Genomic DNA, 15505 nt, shown 5'->3' with positions numbered 1-15505 from the left:
CAATGCCTTTGTCACACACAATGTGTTCAAGGTCAGAAATTGTTAAATATGTCAGAAATGTAAAAATCTTACAGCAACCTCTTTTTTTTTTTTTTTTACAGTTTCTGGTTATGATAAATTAAGTAGCTAATTTGGGTGATTTATTCATTTATTTCAAAACAAGTCTTTCAAACCCACTAGTTGGATGTGGGGTTCAAAGGATATTTAAAATAAACACAAAATATCCTACAACCAGTGTTTCCCACAGAATTACAGTTTATGTGTGGCAGTAGTGAATTTCATGTTGTTGTTTTTTTCAGTCATTCTGTGTCCCCTTTCCGGGTGTGTAAATGCAGCACAGGCCAAACTCAACATAAGTTATTTTTATCAGTCAGCAGCAGTTTGAGTCACAGCATGGCTATTTGATTGATGATCCAGTCAGAGCTGATCAGATCAATGAACAAGAGGCGAAGATGCTGCAGAGTGAGTAAATACAAAAGTTTAGACCAACACGTTCTCATCCAAAACTGTCACATGTTGCCACTTTGCAGAGGACTTCAGCGTCTACATATTACATTTTAGGTCTCCTTCTGCCTCTGTTCTTCACCATCTAATCGTTACCATCATGCCAACAAATGCAAGTGGTGGAATGATGCTGCACATGGTTATGTTTAGACAACACAACCAATACCGGATCATCAACCAATGCACATGTTGGCACAGATGGTTATGATTAGACAATAGAGGCACATGGTAAGGTGTAGAAAAAAAAAACACATTCAGACGGGAAGCAAACATCAGGCTCCCACATGAAAGTCCAAGGCTTGTTGGACTTAAACACCAGCCCTCATATCTGCCTTATAGGCACTCTTGCACTCATTGTATTACGTCATTACTGGCAACGTTTCAACCTGCACCATTCTGTGGCAAATCATGCACATGTTCCCCTGTTTTTCACCACCCCTCCCCTCTCATTAAAAACAAACAGTCCCTGAAGTAAACTAAACAGAGCCAATATAAGTGAATATGAGATTTGTTGTTTATCATAAACACTATAGGCTCTATATTCAATGGGCCTTTTAGTTCAGGGATTCTGATACATTTCAAAGGAAGTATCATGTACATGGTGCACATGTAACTGGGTACATGACCTCACCTACATCTAATATTTTCCATATTTACATTTCTCCAGTAATAACCCTCCATATCTTTAGTTAGATGTGTAGATTTTGGTCAGTGTCCCCTGATCAGAACAGCGTGAATGTTGTATCAGTGTCAGGGTCTATCTCTGAGGAGTCCCCTCCCCTCCTTTAAAGAGGCCTATATTTAGGTGCAGCCAGCAGCCAGGGACACAACAGTGAGACTGCGCCAGTGTTGGTGTGAGACGCTGTTGGGTGTAAATGAGCGGTGACAGCATTTTCAGCAAATAAAGGAACTAAAAGTGATTGTCAGAGTCAGAGGGAGGACACAGGAAGCTTCTTTGGGCTGTTTTGCAAGTTCACACTCTGTTTCGGCATATAAGTAGTTTTTTTTTTTTTATAAAGTGATTTTGAAACAGGAACACCAAAAGGCTGAGGGATCTTTTTTAACAAAAATGGAGGACAAGAAATATAAAGTGCGTGTTGTTGAAGAAATGAAGGTGAAAGTGCTCTATGAAACTGAAGCATCTTTTGAGCCTGATGACAAAGCTGATTACCCTCCTGCTGGGACAAACTCCATCTACTCTGCGATTTTGAGCAGGAACGAGGCTGTCAAGGATGCAAAGCGGCTTAAGACCTTTTTGGAGCTGCGAGACAAATACGTGAAGAAAAAGGTGGTGTTTGAAGACCCCCTGTTTCCTGCAAATGACTCCTCACTCTTCTACAGTCATAACCCCCCCGTTAAGTTTGAGTGGAAACGTCCCTGGGTGAGTGTTTTCTCACCACAACCTTTAGGCCAAATGTTTCTCTAATGTGTTTAGTAGAGCTCTTCTCTAAAATCCACATGTATCTCATCACTTACTCCACAACACATGGGTTTGGTGTCAAGTGGCTGCGTGGTTGTGGATGCATATCTCTGAGTTATCACCTTCTACAATCACAGACAGCTGACTCTCTCACAGGAGGACGCCCTCCGCCAGTGCTGGGAAACATAGTGGCAACTCAGTGTTGGCTTCAGAGTTTCATGTTTTTATGATATACACTTGCAAGGGTTTGATAGTTATCCAACACTCTGCCTTTGATAACAAGTTGTTCTGATTAAGCTTTATGTCTTTTGCCAGAAGTTCTGCTGTATCAGCATTACTTTTACATGTAAAATGTTAAAGAGACACCACTCACAGCGCCTGCCTTCACACTGACACAGATCCTAATAATATTATTAATGCACAACAAATGAGACGGACTCATACCTAAGACGCATTACTTATGTAGAAACATTGGCATGTAAGAATGTTGCATTTATAGTTATGCATTCAAAATCTTGCTTAAAGGAGCAGTTCACCCAAAAAATCAAAATTAAATATTTTTCCTGTTATCTGTAGTGCTATTTATCAATCTAGATGGTTTTGGTGTGAGTTGCAGAGTTTTGAGGATATCAGCCATAGAGTCAAGTCAAGTCAAGTCAGTTTTATTTATATAGCCCATTATCACAAAACATGGTTTGCCTCAGAGGGCTTTACAGTGGACGACATCCCTCTGCCCTTAGACCCTCACATCACCCAAGGAAAAACTCCCCAAAAAGAACCCCTGTAACGGGGAAAAAAAAGAGGAAGAAACCTCAGGAAGAGCGGTAGAGGATAGTGAGGGATCCCTCTTCCAGGACGGACAGACGAGCAATAGATGTCATAAATAGCAAATGAAATACAATCATGGCAAAAAAGGAAAGAGAAAGAGAAAGGGGGGCAGGCATGTCATATTACAATAATGGTAGGTGTGAAATTAGTAATTGCTCTCTATGATGATGTTGAGAGAGATGATAACAGTCTCATGCATATGTTGTATATGTTGTATATGTATATGTAGAGATGTCTGACTCTCCAGTATAATGAAACTAGATGGCATTCGGCTTGTGGTGCTCAAAGCACCAACAAAAACCCAATAAGAATGACTAAAATAAAATACAACAGACCTTGTTGTGAGTAGTTTTATGTGGGAACAATTTTTTGTCCATCAAACCACACCTGCGAACTTTATCACCACACAGAAGAAAGCATCAACTTCATCAACAACGAGCCTCTTGTCCATGAGTAGATGTACACCTCTTTCTGCGTGGTGACACAGTCATCAGATAGTTTTATAGAAAGAAAATTGTTCCTACTTGAAATTGCTCCCAACAAGGTTTGTGTATTATTTTGAGTAACCAGGTCATGGTTTCTGGAAAGAGACACGCTGTTGCGTTTTTTAATTTTTAAAATATTTTTGTGCTTTGAGCACCACAAGCTGAGTGACATCTAGTGCCATTATATTGGAGAGAATGCAGAAATCTCTACTGCTGTTATTCCCAATACTCTGCAACTCACAGCAAAACAATCTAGATTAATAAATAGCACCACAGGTAAGAGAGACATTTTGGGATGATCTGTCCATTTAAATAAACGTTCAGAAGTGTTATCAGCAGAATGGATGTTAAGTATCAAAAGTTAAGAGTTCTCAATGCCTTTAAGAGTGTTGTAATATTATACATACTAGGTTATATTATTATAACATTATTTTTAATGCACACGTTTTAGGTTAGGGGGCCCAGTAGCTTGGTTGGTAGAGTGGGCGCCCCATGTACAGAGGCTACATCCTCACTGCAGCGGCCATGGGCTTGATTTCAACCTCAGCCCTTTGCTGCATGCCATCACCTCTCTCTGTCCCTTTCTCAAGTTATATCAAAGTCCCCCAAAATAATCTTTTAAAAAAAATGGTAACATATTTCTGTAAAATTTGAGTCTGCCGCAGTGTAACAAGGAGCTACACATGTCAGATAAACATATTGGAGGAGAAGAGTTAAAGGAATAGTTTGTGATTTTAAAAATATGCTTATTCACTCTTTGAGAGTTTGGATGAGAAGATCAATACCACTATTATTATCTGTCTGGTAAATATGAAGCTACAGCCAGCATCTGGCTTAGCTGAGTGGTAATAAATAGAGTCTGCAGTCTTACAGATTAAATAAACAATTATTTACTGAGCTCTAGAGGTGCTAGTAGATGGATTTTCTTTTGGACAGAGCCAGGCAAACTGTTTTCAGTCTTTGTGATATGCTAAACTAACTGAATAGCACAAAGACCAGAAGTTTCATATTAACCTTGGAGACATCAGAGTGGTATCAACTGTCTCATTTAAATGTCCCAGGAAGCAAATAAATGTATTGCCCAAAACACTGAACTATCAAAAGAGTTTCTTTAAAAGTATACTACGCAAGATTTAAGATGTAAGCCGTATCAATCTTCACTTTGGACTCATTTGCAGTGCGTGGCGGTGTATTCGTCTGCAGAGACTCTGTCCTCTGCCTGTATTTTCTTATTTTCTGTGTTAGGGACATATATGGCCGTGTACATCCACAGCACTCAGGTGAGGTCTGGGCTTCATGAACAGATAGTGAGCAGGTGCCAGACTGTACGCAGCAGGCATCCAAGAGATTCAGCACCGAAAGAAAGAATCTAAATATGGCGAGGTGAAACGCCAGATGAAAGTGAATCTGGAGTTGGATTTTAATTTCACTTTTGCTGGTGTTTACAAGAAGTAACTGTCAATACTATGTAGTATAACTTTAAGACGCAATACATAAAGTTAAGTACAAGTACCTCATAATTGTTAAAGTGCTGTACAAATAAATCACTTTTAAACACTGCCTTAAACATGATCCCTTTCATTTCTATGTGATTGGTGTGGCAATAATAACTTTAATCTAAATATTAACACAAATTGACACAAGCTTTTAAAAAAGACAGTTAATTCCCACATTAACCTTATCTATGTATCCATTTACATAAGCATAAATCAAATCCAAACTAAATCTCAGCGGTAAATACAAATAACAAACTGAAATCTCTGCTCCACAGTTTACAGAATCAGTGTAACATGAATCTGAAGGTTGATTGCTGCTTAAAGGCCAATGATGAATGTCCTATTTGACATCAGCTGAGATTAGTGATACCTGAATCCCATCTGAAGGGTCAGCAGTGAAGCGTGCGCTAAATTCGGATCATGAGGCTGCATTTTTACAGCCTTAGTTATGGTCAATCGTGTGATGAGGGGAACAGAGTCAATGCTGTGAATCCCCTGAAATAAAACTTTCTGACATTTTACTCTATTGTTGTCCTTTTAATGTTTTTTTTTTCCTGCTATACCACAAAATGTCCCTTTGGCGACCCCTAAGTTTCTAAAGTCTTTCTAACCCCTGAAAACTTGATTATTGTGCATTATTTGCATCTGAAAAGGGTTTCAAAAGTTTTAAAGAATAAAGCATCCCAACCTGTTTGGCTGACACCACCTCACATATTGTGTGCATGAGGGTTTTTGATTTTCTTGCTGTATTTGAAGGTTTTCTAGGGGCCTTAAGTGTCCATTATTTCACAAGAAAACAAAGGCAAAAAATAGAGAAAAGTCAGACAAAAATATGCTTAATTTGTGTAACAGAAATATGTTTTCATGCATTTAATCATCTTGTAACCCTCACAGTGACCCTTTGAGGAGTCCAAACCTGCAAGTTGGAAACTACTTTTATAGAAGATCATATAATCCTTCAACATGATATCAGCCAGTATGTTCTCCATGAGCATTAATACCTTACCAGAGTCAGCCATAAAATCCCTTTAAGAAGTGTCTGAATATGTAATATAGATGAACAAACAGGCAATCAGTCTGCCCTGACAGAGGTACGTAGTTACGAGGTGAGGGGCTCCTCTGCATTCAGCACGTTATCACTTGTCCAGAGGACTTAAAGGTCATGACCAACGGACCCCCAACAGCTGCTTCCTCATAAATATGCAGTGAATGCTGTCAGAGAAATTTCTACAACTGGCTTTCAGTTTCAGGGTCAAGTGCTCAAATTGTCAATCATGTCAGGCGTAGATTTGTAAATCTTCATAAATTATCTGTAAAATCTGGTTGCAATAGGTAGCCCGGTGGCCCACCAGCCTTTTTCTAACTCAGTGAAAATAAATTGATTCACCCTGGGTTTTTTTGGACTATAAATATAAAAGGTGGCAAGGCTCACAAAAAAGGAATCACAGAGCTTTTTTTAATTGTAAGTACCAAGGGAGGATACCCAGAAATGCCTGACAGAGCTCGAGCCTGTGTTGCGTCTTCGCAAATCCTAGAAACTGCTCCCCTGGCCCCCATGACATTTTACAAAAGTGGCCCAGAGGCAAAGCAAGTTGGGGGTCTGATTTTGGGTGAGGTCACCAGACTTTTCATGTAAATGCAGATTTTGAATTGTTGTAAGGTTGAAATGTTGACCAATACCAAAATGCAAAGATCTCATGTCAAATGTTGTCTAAACACAAATAAATGAATGAAAAGTTTGCCTCTAGAAAAACTAAATTCAAAAAACGATCTAATATCAAAAAATGGCAAAATTTTGGTTTGAACCAGGTTCTTATTTTGTTCAAAGAATAAGTAAACATGATTTTGAATCTGACTCAACATTCAAAGGTTGGGTCAGATTAAAATAATAAAAAAAAGATAGATTTTGGTATTGACATCAAAACAGTACTGAATTTGATAACAAGCTTTGGTTAAGCCATAATAGATCAGTTAGATACTAAAGACTATTTTCTTGTGTTTTTCTTGCTTAGTCTTTTAAAAGAGTAAATGTTATCTTGCGGGACATCATAATGCGGACTTCAGACTAAAAGCACACTTAAAGAACAGTATTTTTCCTTGGTATAGAGGTTGGATCCGTACATTTTAAATTTAGGAGTTCGCATCTAAAGCATCTCTCATTTCATCTTACATGATGTTTCATAATGAGAAAAAAATTTGATATTGCACAACATACTTCCTGACACTTTCTCCTTTTTTTTCTTTGACAGGAAATTTGTGAAAACCCCAAGTTCATCATTGATGGAGCCAGCAGGACAGACATCTGTCAAGGAGAATTGGGTAACATTGAAATCATTTCTGCTTTCAAACAAGTGGTTTCAAAAGCAAGCATGTAAACCATTCTGCCTGGAAACTGTCAGACAGAGTATACGCTATAGTGTTTTGATACATAAAATTGTCTTTCCCGCACTACTTTCACTGATTCTCCAAGCATCTCTACATAATCTTTTTATGGTGCATACACAGCCTCTTTTTGACAATACATTACTATTTTTTTGTCTAACCAAAGCCTGCATGTCAATAATACTAGCATAAAAATAAGAATATTACAGACCATGGAAAAAAGTGTCAAAAGAAACAACAAGTTCAGCTCCTTTTGGTGCTGGATGGTGTTAAAGAAGTTTTGTGCAGTAAATTTTTTTTTAAGGTACAAAGTGTGAAATGTGTCTCAGCTGAAAACACAAACCGTGCTGTTTGGAGACACAGATCTATAACAACACAGAGTACAGCCAAAATATGTGGGGTAGAAACTGAAGCTGGAATGGCCACGAGAGTTAATTTTAAATTTAGCTACGTTGCTGTTGTGAATGACTGACATCTGCAGAAATGTGGCTTTAATCTGTGAAAACTACTTTATGAAGCGGTATGTTTGGATCAAGTGTTTTCATAGCTCATGAATCTGCTGCTGACAGGTGACTGTTGGCTGCTGGCTGCCATCGCCTGCCTGACAGTGAACGAGAAGCTTCTGTACAGAGTTATTCCCCGCGACCAGAGCTTCACTGACAACTATGCCGGCATCTTCCATTTCCAGGTATTAAATGGGTATTTGGCGCAATGCGCAATAAACAACTGACCTCTCATATCCTGAAAAATATACTCATGTTTTTTGTGATGCTTTGCCACTGTCAACTGCAGAGCACTGACAAATTTATTTTTCAGTTGTAAACTTGCATTTCATGTCATACCACATCTTGATTGTTTAAAAATGGAATTTAAGTGATCCATAACATTAAGGAAGTAGTTTGCCTTTTTGGAAAACACATTCTTGCAAAACATTCGATTCCAAGAAATATATTGCAGTTTTTACATTTCAGTGGTTGTACAGATTAAATATTTGGTATATAAAGTGTTAGTTATGAGGTTTATAAGCGCTGGTTGACAGGTTTTGGTCACTTTAGTCCGAGAAAAGTCGTTTGTTTCCAGTCTTTATGTTGAGCTAAGCTAACTGCTGGCTATAGCTTCATGCTGATGTAAAAGTGGTTCAAGTCTTCTCATCTCTTTGGCCAAGAAAGGAAATAATTATAGGGCCTCTCCCAAAATGTCAAACTATTTTTGTGATATGTTATTATCAGATTTTTGTGAACTCTCATCAATATTGACCTAAAATTACCCAGTGCTGGTCAGGCATTATTCATTTCTCTGTAATTGGAAACAACAGATTTAACCAAATTATATGAATAATGAAACTAATAATCTAAAAAGAGCTTTTCTTTGCCTGATGATAAAATATTATTTTCCGTCTCATTACCATCTTCCTGTTTTAAATCTGCTCTCTCTCCTGTCACTCAGTTCTGGCGTTATGGCGAATGGGTCGATGTGATTGTGGACGACCGCATCCCCACTTTGAACAACCAGCTGGTTTTCACCAAATCTTTCAGAAAGAACGAGTACTGGAGCGCTCTTTTGGAGAAAGCTTATGCCAAGTAAGCACAGCTTAATAAAGGGATACTTAACCTTTGTATATGAATATCTCACCCTGTGATATGAATGCAGGAAGAACACTTTTTTTGTGCATACCTCCCCAGTGAATGAAGAATACAAACATTGAGAAAATTGTTATTTAACTTTAGACGTTTGGGTCCATGTTTAACATCAGCAAAACTATACCCAAATATCCGTTTACAAACTCTCGCACAACACTTATAGTATCAGCCAAGTTTCATTTATTTTATCATTTATCCAGTCATACAATCAGTACTTCCAAAAATGCAAAAATACACGTTTGGAGAGTACTGAGCATACTGCTGAATGAATGAGAGTAATTATACAGCGTGAGTTGAGAAAAACAGATGTTTTAATAAAGTTTTTTTGCTGTTAAACACTGACTCCTATGACTTCCATTCATCAATATTTTTTTCAGTTTTTGTATTCTTCGTTCACTGTGGAGGCATGCATGATAAACATTACGTTTTCCTTACTGACTTAAATGTAACACAGGGTGATTAAATGATATACAAATGGTCATTTTGGGGGGTGAGGTGTTCCTTTAATTTTCACTGCAAAGTGAAGATGTGCAGTTCTCTAATTGTCATTTTGATGTTCACCACCTACTAAAAATGTTTGTCATTTAGCCTTCAGTTGTTTTCTTGCTCAAAAAAGTCGAAAGTTTAAAAAAAAAAAAAGCCTAAAGACATGAAATAAGGTCAAATACTTTAAACGCAAAATATTTTAGCAGTACTGGGAAACGAGGAAAATTACTCCACCGGTATCAAAGTAATGCCCTAGAATTTCAGAAAATCTAGACTAGATATTTGACCTGAAACCACTGACCTTTCACCTCACTGGCATAACATTTCTTTTTAAGCTCCTATTTGAGCTGAATGTCTCATTAAGGTGTTTATTTTTTGCAGTGTACAGCAACACTTACCAGTCACACCACTCCTCTGCTCCGTCGTCATGTTTCTCAGATTGGCCGCAGACTCTGAACAATCCAGGCCTGCAAGAGAGCAGACACGTCAGCACATTGACCAGAATGATAGACACCTCTCTCTCGCTCTGTCTCTCAGGTTGCACGGCTCTTATGAGGCACTCAAAGGGGGCAACACTCTGGAAGCCATGGAGGATTTCACAGGAGGAGTTACCGAGTTCTTTGAGTTGTCCGAGGCGCCCAAAGAGCTCTGCAGCATCATGAGGAAGGCGCTGGAGAGAGGCTCGCTGATGGGCTGCTCCATAGATGTGAGTGGTGATGAAAGTGATGAAATTAAGTGAACAGGAAACAGAGAAAAGTCATGCATGGAATTAGAGAAACATGAGAAAACAAACATTAGATTAGATATGCAGCAAAAGAAGTGACTGAAATAAGAAAATCAAACGGCAAGGATGCAGTGGGGAAAATAAACTCTGCCAATAAACCGCATTTACATTTCTTTTTTCCATGCAAATCACCCTGTTTCAAACATTTTCTCACAATAAGAAAACTGAATCAAAGTTTCATTATATATCTTTTTTGCATCTTTTCAACTTGATTTCCAGAAAACTACATTTTAACCATCAAATCCAGAGTAAAAAATAAATAAAATGATGTTTTAGCAGCATGTGTTGCCTCAAATTTGTGTTTTGCTCTGACATTTGTTGTGTCTGTCAGATTTTTTCAGCCACTGAACTGGAGTCTCGCACTGCTCAGGGGCTGGTCAGGGGTCATGCCTACTCCATTATAGGCCTGGCTCAGGTGCAGTAAAAAGCCACTTTTTATAAATGCAGATGGTATTATTTTGAGGGGAGCCTGTTAAAGTGATGTTAACGGGTTGGTTGTTGTTTCTAGTGTGATGAGGTTGCAAAGGACACCAAAATTAACCTGATTCGCTTGCGCAATCCCTGGGGTCGAGTGCTGTGGAATGGACCTTGGTGTCCAAAGTAAGATTGATCTGAGGCATTGACACTTTAATTTAGCCCGTTATATTATGATTAAATGCCTGAATGAACAAGGGGCTGTACTGTGGTTAATTCTTTCTTTTTTTCCATAGTTCGAAGGAGTGGTCGACCATTTCCATCACAGACAAGGACAACCTAAAGAAACAAACCGTAGAGGAGAGTGAGTTCTGGTGAGTAAAACCATTGCGACACACTCTTCATCAAATTAAACATTACTTTTAGATTTTTTACCAGTTTTGTAGCTGTTTCCCTCAGGATGAAACAAAGCATTTTGCTTAAAGGGGAAGTTAACGCCAAAATCAAAATATACATATTTTTCCTCTCTCCTGTAGTGCTATCATGATATTGTAGTGCTATGATGATGAAAGCTGCTTTTTGTCCACTCTAATGTAACTAGATTGCACCCGACTTCTTATCCAGAAATTATGTCCCAGTTTCATGTAGGAAACATTTTCTTTTTCGCCTGCCAATTGGCTGTGCAAGAGTGATGAATGAAATATTTATATCCTTTACTTAAATAAAAATACCAATACCACACTGTAAAATACTCTGTTGCTCATAAAGTTCCTGCATTGAAAATGTTACTTGAATAAAAGTATGTAAGTACAATTACAAAAATGTATTTGAACATTTAAAGTAAAAGTACTCAATACAATAACATTTTCATCAGTTTAATAAAATTAATAGATTAAAAGAAAACACAGCAAGACCTCATATTTGAAAAGTTGGGACCATTAAATAGTTTTTGTAAGAAAAATAGGTTCAAAGATGATTTAAAATAGCTGACAATTCATTTTCTCATCAATCGACTGAAATTGTTTAAACTGCTCTCTATATTTTCATATAGTTTGTGTGAAAAAAATCTTAATTTGAAACTGAAAGTAATTGTAATAGATAAAAAGTATTTTTTTCCCCTTTGAAGTGAAGTGGAGTATAAATAGAAATGACCTGAGGTTAAAATAGTAAAGTAAAGTAAAAAAGTACCTCAAATTTTTACTTAAGTAAAATACTTTAAAAAATTTACACATTTCACCACTACTGCGCAGAAAGCAGTGTGCGTCTACCGCTAGCTCGCCTGGCACCACAGAGCTGGCAAACGTTACAGCTCAGCCGAGGACGCCAGTAATATTAACACCTTGTGCTGTTGCGAGCATGAGCCTCTCATCCATGAGATTAAATTCAATTTGAGCCCCTTAACACTTTTTGCTCCATTAGTGTGAAAGACAGAAAAAAAAATTTTTTTAAAGAACAGAGACTTTAACAGCTTCCTCTTTCACATTCGTCTCCAGGATGTCTTTTGATGATTTCAATAGGAACTTCACAAAATTAGAGATGTGCAACTTGACCCCTGACACCCTGCAGGGTGATGAAAGGCACAGCTGGTCAGTGTCAGTTAACCAGGGTCGCTGGGTGAGAGGCAGCTCTGCTGGAGGCTGCAGGAACTTTCCACGTAAGCCTCGACTTTTTTTATATCAGCTTTTACTCCTCTCAAAGCCAATATTGCTCAAGTTCTCATGCGTCTTCACTGCGATAACGTGACCACTTTGTCGCAGATTTACTGTTATGTGTTTTACAGAAACATTCTGGACGAACCCTCAGTACCGGCTGCAGTTGTACGAGGAGGATGACGACCAAGACAATGAGAATGCATTCTGCACTGTCGTTGTTTCTCTGATGCAAAAAGGTCGAAGGAAGCAGCGCCATCAAGGGGCCAAATTCCTCACTATCGGATTTTCAATCTACGAAGTAATGGTCACTTGAAACTTAAATCACTGAATTATCTGATGAACATTCACTGGAATTGAACTTCTTTAACTTCTTCTTCGTCCCTGCAGGTGCCGAAGGAGGTATGCTCATCTTGGAGAAGGACGTTAGTTTGATGAATTCAGAGTTTTCACAGTGTTAACCTGCGTCTCCTGAGAGCTGTGTTTGATCCAGAGATACATGTGGTAGTAGTAGCAGTCGCAGTGTTCCCACACCTTCTACATTAATGAGTTTCCAAGGACTTTCAAGGCCCACTTTCCTAAAATTCAAATACCAAGCGTGGCAGAATTTGAGACACGGACCAAAATTAATGCTGTTACAACACTAAGAATTTTTCTAAAAACTTTTTTTTTTTTTAAATTGTTCCTATTCTCCCACAAAATATATAAGTCTAGGCACCTTCCATGACCCATGTCCATTTATATAAACATTCAAGGTCTTGATTTCTTTCCTTCAAATACTTCAAAAATTTAAAGGCCTCCATAGTAGTAGTAGTAGTAGTAGTAGTAGTAGTAGTGTAAAGTAGCAAAGTGCCGATCCTGAGAGCCTGGACCAGGCGCAGTCACTTCCTGGAGTTTCCACTAGTTGCCTGGCAACCTAACAGTGATGACAAGACTCCAAGAAATTATCGCACTGGACTCAGCCAAGAAATAGTGCAGTACATAAAAGCACAACTTGTCATTTTAACACTTTGGTATTTGAACCAATAAAACAAACAGAGGTGTTGGCTTACAGATTTTGTTGTCTTGTGACAGATCCAGGCTAGCAGTTTTCAGTTTCCAGTGTTTATGCTAAGTTAAGCTACACATATGAGAGTGGCATTGAGTCACTGCAAGACAGTCACAATTTTGAACTATTCCTTTCCTGTAATAAGTTTTCTGTTTCATCTACTTTCCTATTTGAAGACCTCAACGGATTTCTTTCCATCCATAGATGCGTGGAAAGGATCAACACCTGCAGAAAGACTTCTTCCTGTACACGGCCTCCAAAGCTAAATGTAAGACCTACATAAACCTGCGAGAGGTGACAGAGCGTTTCCATCTGCCAGCAGGAGAGTATGTCATCATTCCCACGACCTTTGAACCCCATCAAGAGGGAGAGTTCCTTCTCAGGGTCTTCTCTGAGAAGCGGAGCACGTCTGAGTAAGGATCACCAAGGGAGGAGCACCCGACATATTTTAGTGGTGTAGCTGATGTTATTTTGGGGATTGTTGGCAGTAAAATTGCAAAATATAGCAAAGGTCGTAATCAATAAATAGCAAGAATCCTAATGTGTCTCGTTTTTCTTTGCAGGGAGACGGACAACACAATCGGGTCTGACCAAACACAGGTTTGCTACACAATTGAAAAACAGTGGAGTCTAAATATATTTTCGTAATCCTGACTGATATTGCAGTGGTGAAATGACTCAAAACAGAGGAGTATGTCCACTTTTTATGTCCAAAAAATTAGTTTTAACATAGTTTAATGACTTTTATATGAGGGGAGAAGTAACAAAAATTCAGCGATAGAAATACATTTGATGTATGTGAATCAAGAAACAGAATAATTAATTATAAAAGTATTTGATTAATTTAAAACCGATTAATACAGTTGTGATATAATGGAAAAAAAGGCCATGTTTCATTGTTTTCCTTGTCTGACATTCATCAGTGACAACATGAAATTGCCATTCATCATTCCAGGTAAAATTTAATGAAAATTTGCGACCACCATTTGGGTGTTGTGAATGATAAGTGGTATTTCATATGCATGTTTATAACCTCCATTTTTATCATTTAATTTTTGATACTCCTCCTCATAATTTCTGTGGCCAGTTGATATATTGATATATCAAGGCTTGGAAGAGGTTCGATTATAAGGCACTGTCCAGTCACTAAAATATATTAAGAAGGACTGCACTCCGTTGCAACACACTTTCTTTCAGAAACTTTATAAATACACCATCGGGACAAGGATAGGATTATTAATATTATTAGTTTATTAAGTCTGGGGAGCTGGGATTTGGTGAGATGTTTTTGCTTTGGTTTTTTTTTGGTTTTTTTTTACTTGTAGCTATAAAGCTCCTCAGGAAGTAGATATCACTTTTACATAAATCTTTAGTCACTCTCCAAAATATGGTAAAATAGCACATTAATACTAAACCCAAATATTCTTGACATTAAGCTTCTGCTTCCCCCCAAAGAGGGTGAATATATGGAAATTGCCAAAACTGTGCAATGCAGATGCCTATTGCAATTCACTTTCACACTGCAATATCAGTTCAGATTTGATACTATGTAGACCTGACCTGAGTAACTGATATATTTCATCAACCTTGCTCTTAAAATTTCATTTCATTTCCATTCATACTGTTCTCATTCTTTTTCCTACAAAAGTAACTAACAGACTTGAAAAGTGTTTTCCTCCTTTTCATTTCATTTCATCCTTCTGTCCTTTCTTGTCTTATTGACCCTCAGCAAGACAAGAAAAAGAAAGAAAAGGTAATGCATGCAAGTGGCACTAACATTGTTAGATTGCTTTTAAACTCTGCTTCACCACTGATACTCTCCCTTATATTTTGGCTATAATCAACTGTAGAAGTTTTAGTTTGTGTCATTTTTGCATGTATAGATTATAACCACTGAAATAACTTTCTCTTTTCTGTTTCTGTTTGTCTTTTATAACCCGTCTCTCCTCTTACTAACCTCTGCCGTTACCCAAATGCCAGCCTATTGTATTTGTGTCAGACAGAGCACGAGCCAACAAAGAAATCGAGCATGACGGCATTCAGGGGGAAATAAAGAAGAAACCAAAGGTAATCTGGTTGCCAGAGCCAAAACTTAACACCATCACTATGCAGCAACTAGCTCATAGTGACCTTTGACCTGTCGTAATTTCTAGAGATTTATGGCTCTGAAATGCAGTCTTGACCAGGTCAAATAACACTGCTGGGAATAAAACAATTGAGCTTGAAGCCAGCTGATCTCAAGTGACTCAGCTGCACCTGTTTTCCTGTAAGGCCTCAGTGTATACAGACAAACTTGCTCATGTCTCTCTCTAATGTGCTGCTCTCCTCTGGTACTAAAAGGAAACGCATCCAGTGCTAATCAGTCACAA

The 15505-nt window shown here is 38.1% G+C and overlaps 1 protein-coding gene across 2 annotated transcripts in view; it reads left to right on the top strand.

Moving 5' to 3' along the window:
* The first annotated feature begins 1333 nt into the window (after positions 1-1333).
* Positions 1334-15505, top strand: part of capn3b (calpain 3b) — a 19933-nt gene continuing 5761 nt past the window's right edge. The window contains exons 1-15 of one of the 2 annotated variants that reach the window (XM_042503048.2): positions 1334-1885; positions 6983-7052; positions 7685-7803; positions 8562-8695; positions 9779-9947; positions 10357-10440; positions 10534-10625; positions 10736-10813; positions 11933-12093; positions 12220-12389; positions 12479-12490; positions 13341-13549; positions 13700-13736; positions 14866-14889; positions 15117-15203. In XM_042503048.2, the coding sequence (XP_042358982.2) occupies positions 1574-1885; positions 6983-7052; positions 7685-7803; positions 8562-8695; positions 9779-9947; positions 10357-10440; positions 10534-10625; positions 10736-10813; positions 11933-12093; positions 12220-12389; positions 12479-12490; positions 13341-13549; positions 13700-13736; positions 14866-14889; positions 15117-15203 (1758 nt within the window). In that variant the 5' untranslated portion in view covers positions 1334-1573. The remainder of the gene's footprint in view (positions 1886-6982; positions 7053-7684; positions 7804-8561; positions 8696-9778; positions 9948-10356; positions 10441-10533; positions 10626-10735; positions 10814-11932; positions 12094-12219; positions 12390-12478; positions 12491-13340; positions 13550-13699; positions 13737-14865; positions 14890-15116; positions 15204-15505) is intronic. The other variant, XM_042503049.2, reaches the window with a different exon arrangement.

Source organism: Plectropomus leopardus, chromosome 16 (assembly GCF_026936395.1).
Source record: "Plectropomus leopardus strain MGB_pleo_1.0 chromosome 16, ASM2693639v1, whole genome shotgun sequence".
NCBI lineage: Eukaryota > Metazoa > Chordata > Actinopteri > Perciformes > Serranidae > Plectropomus > Plectropomus leopardus.
This window is presented reverse-complemented; position numbering and strand designations above follow the sequence as displayed.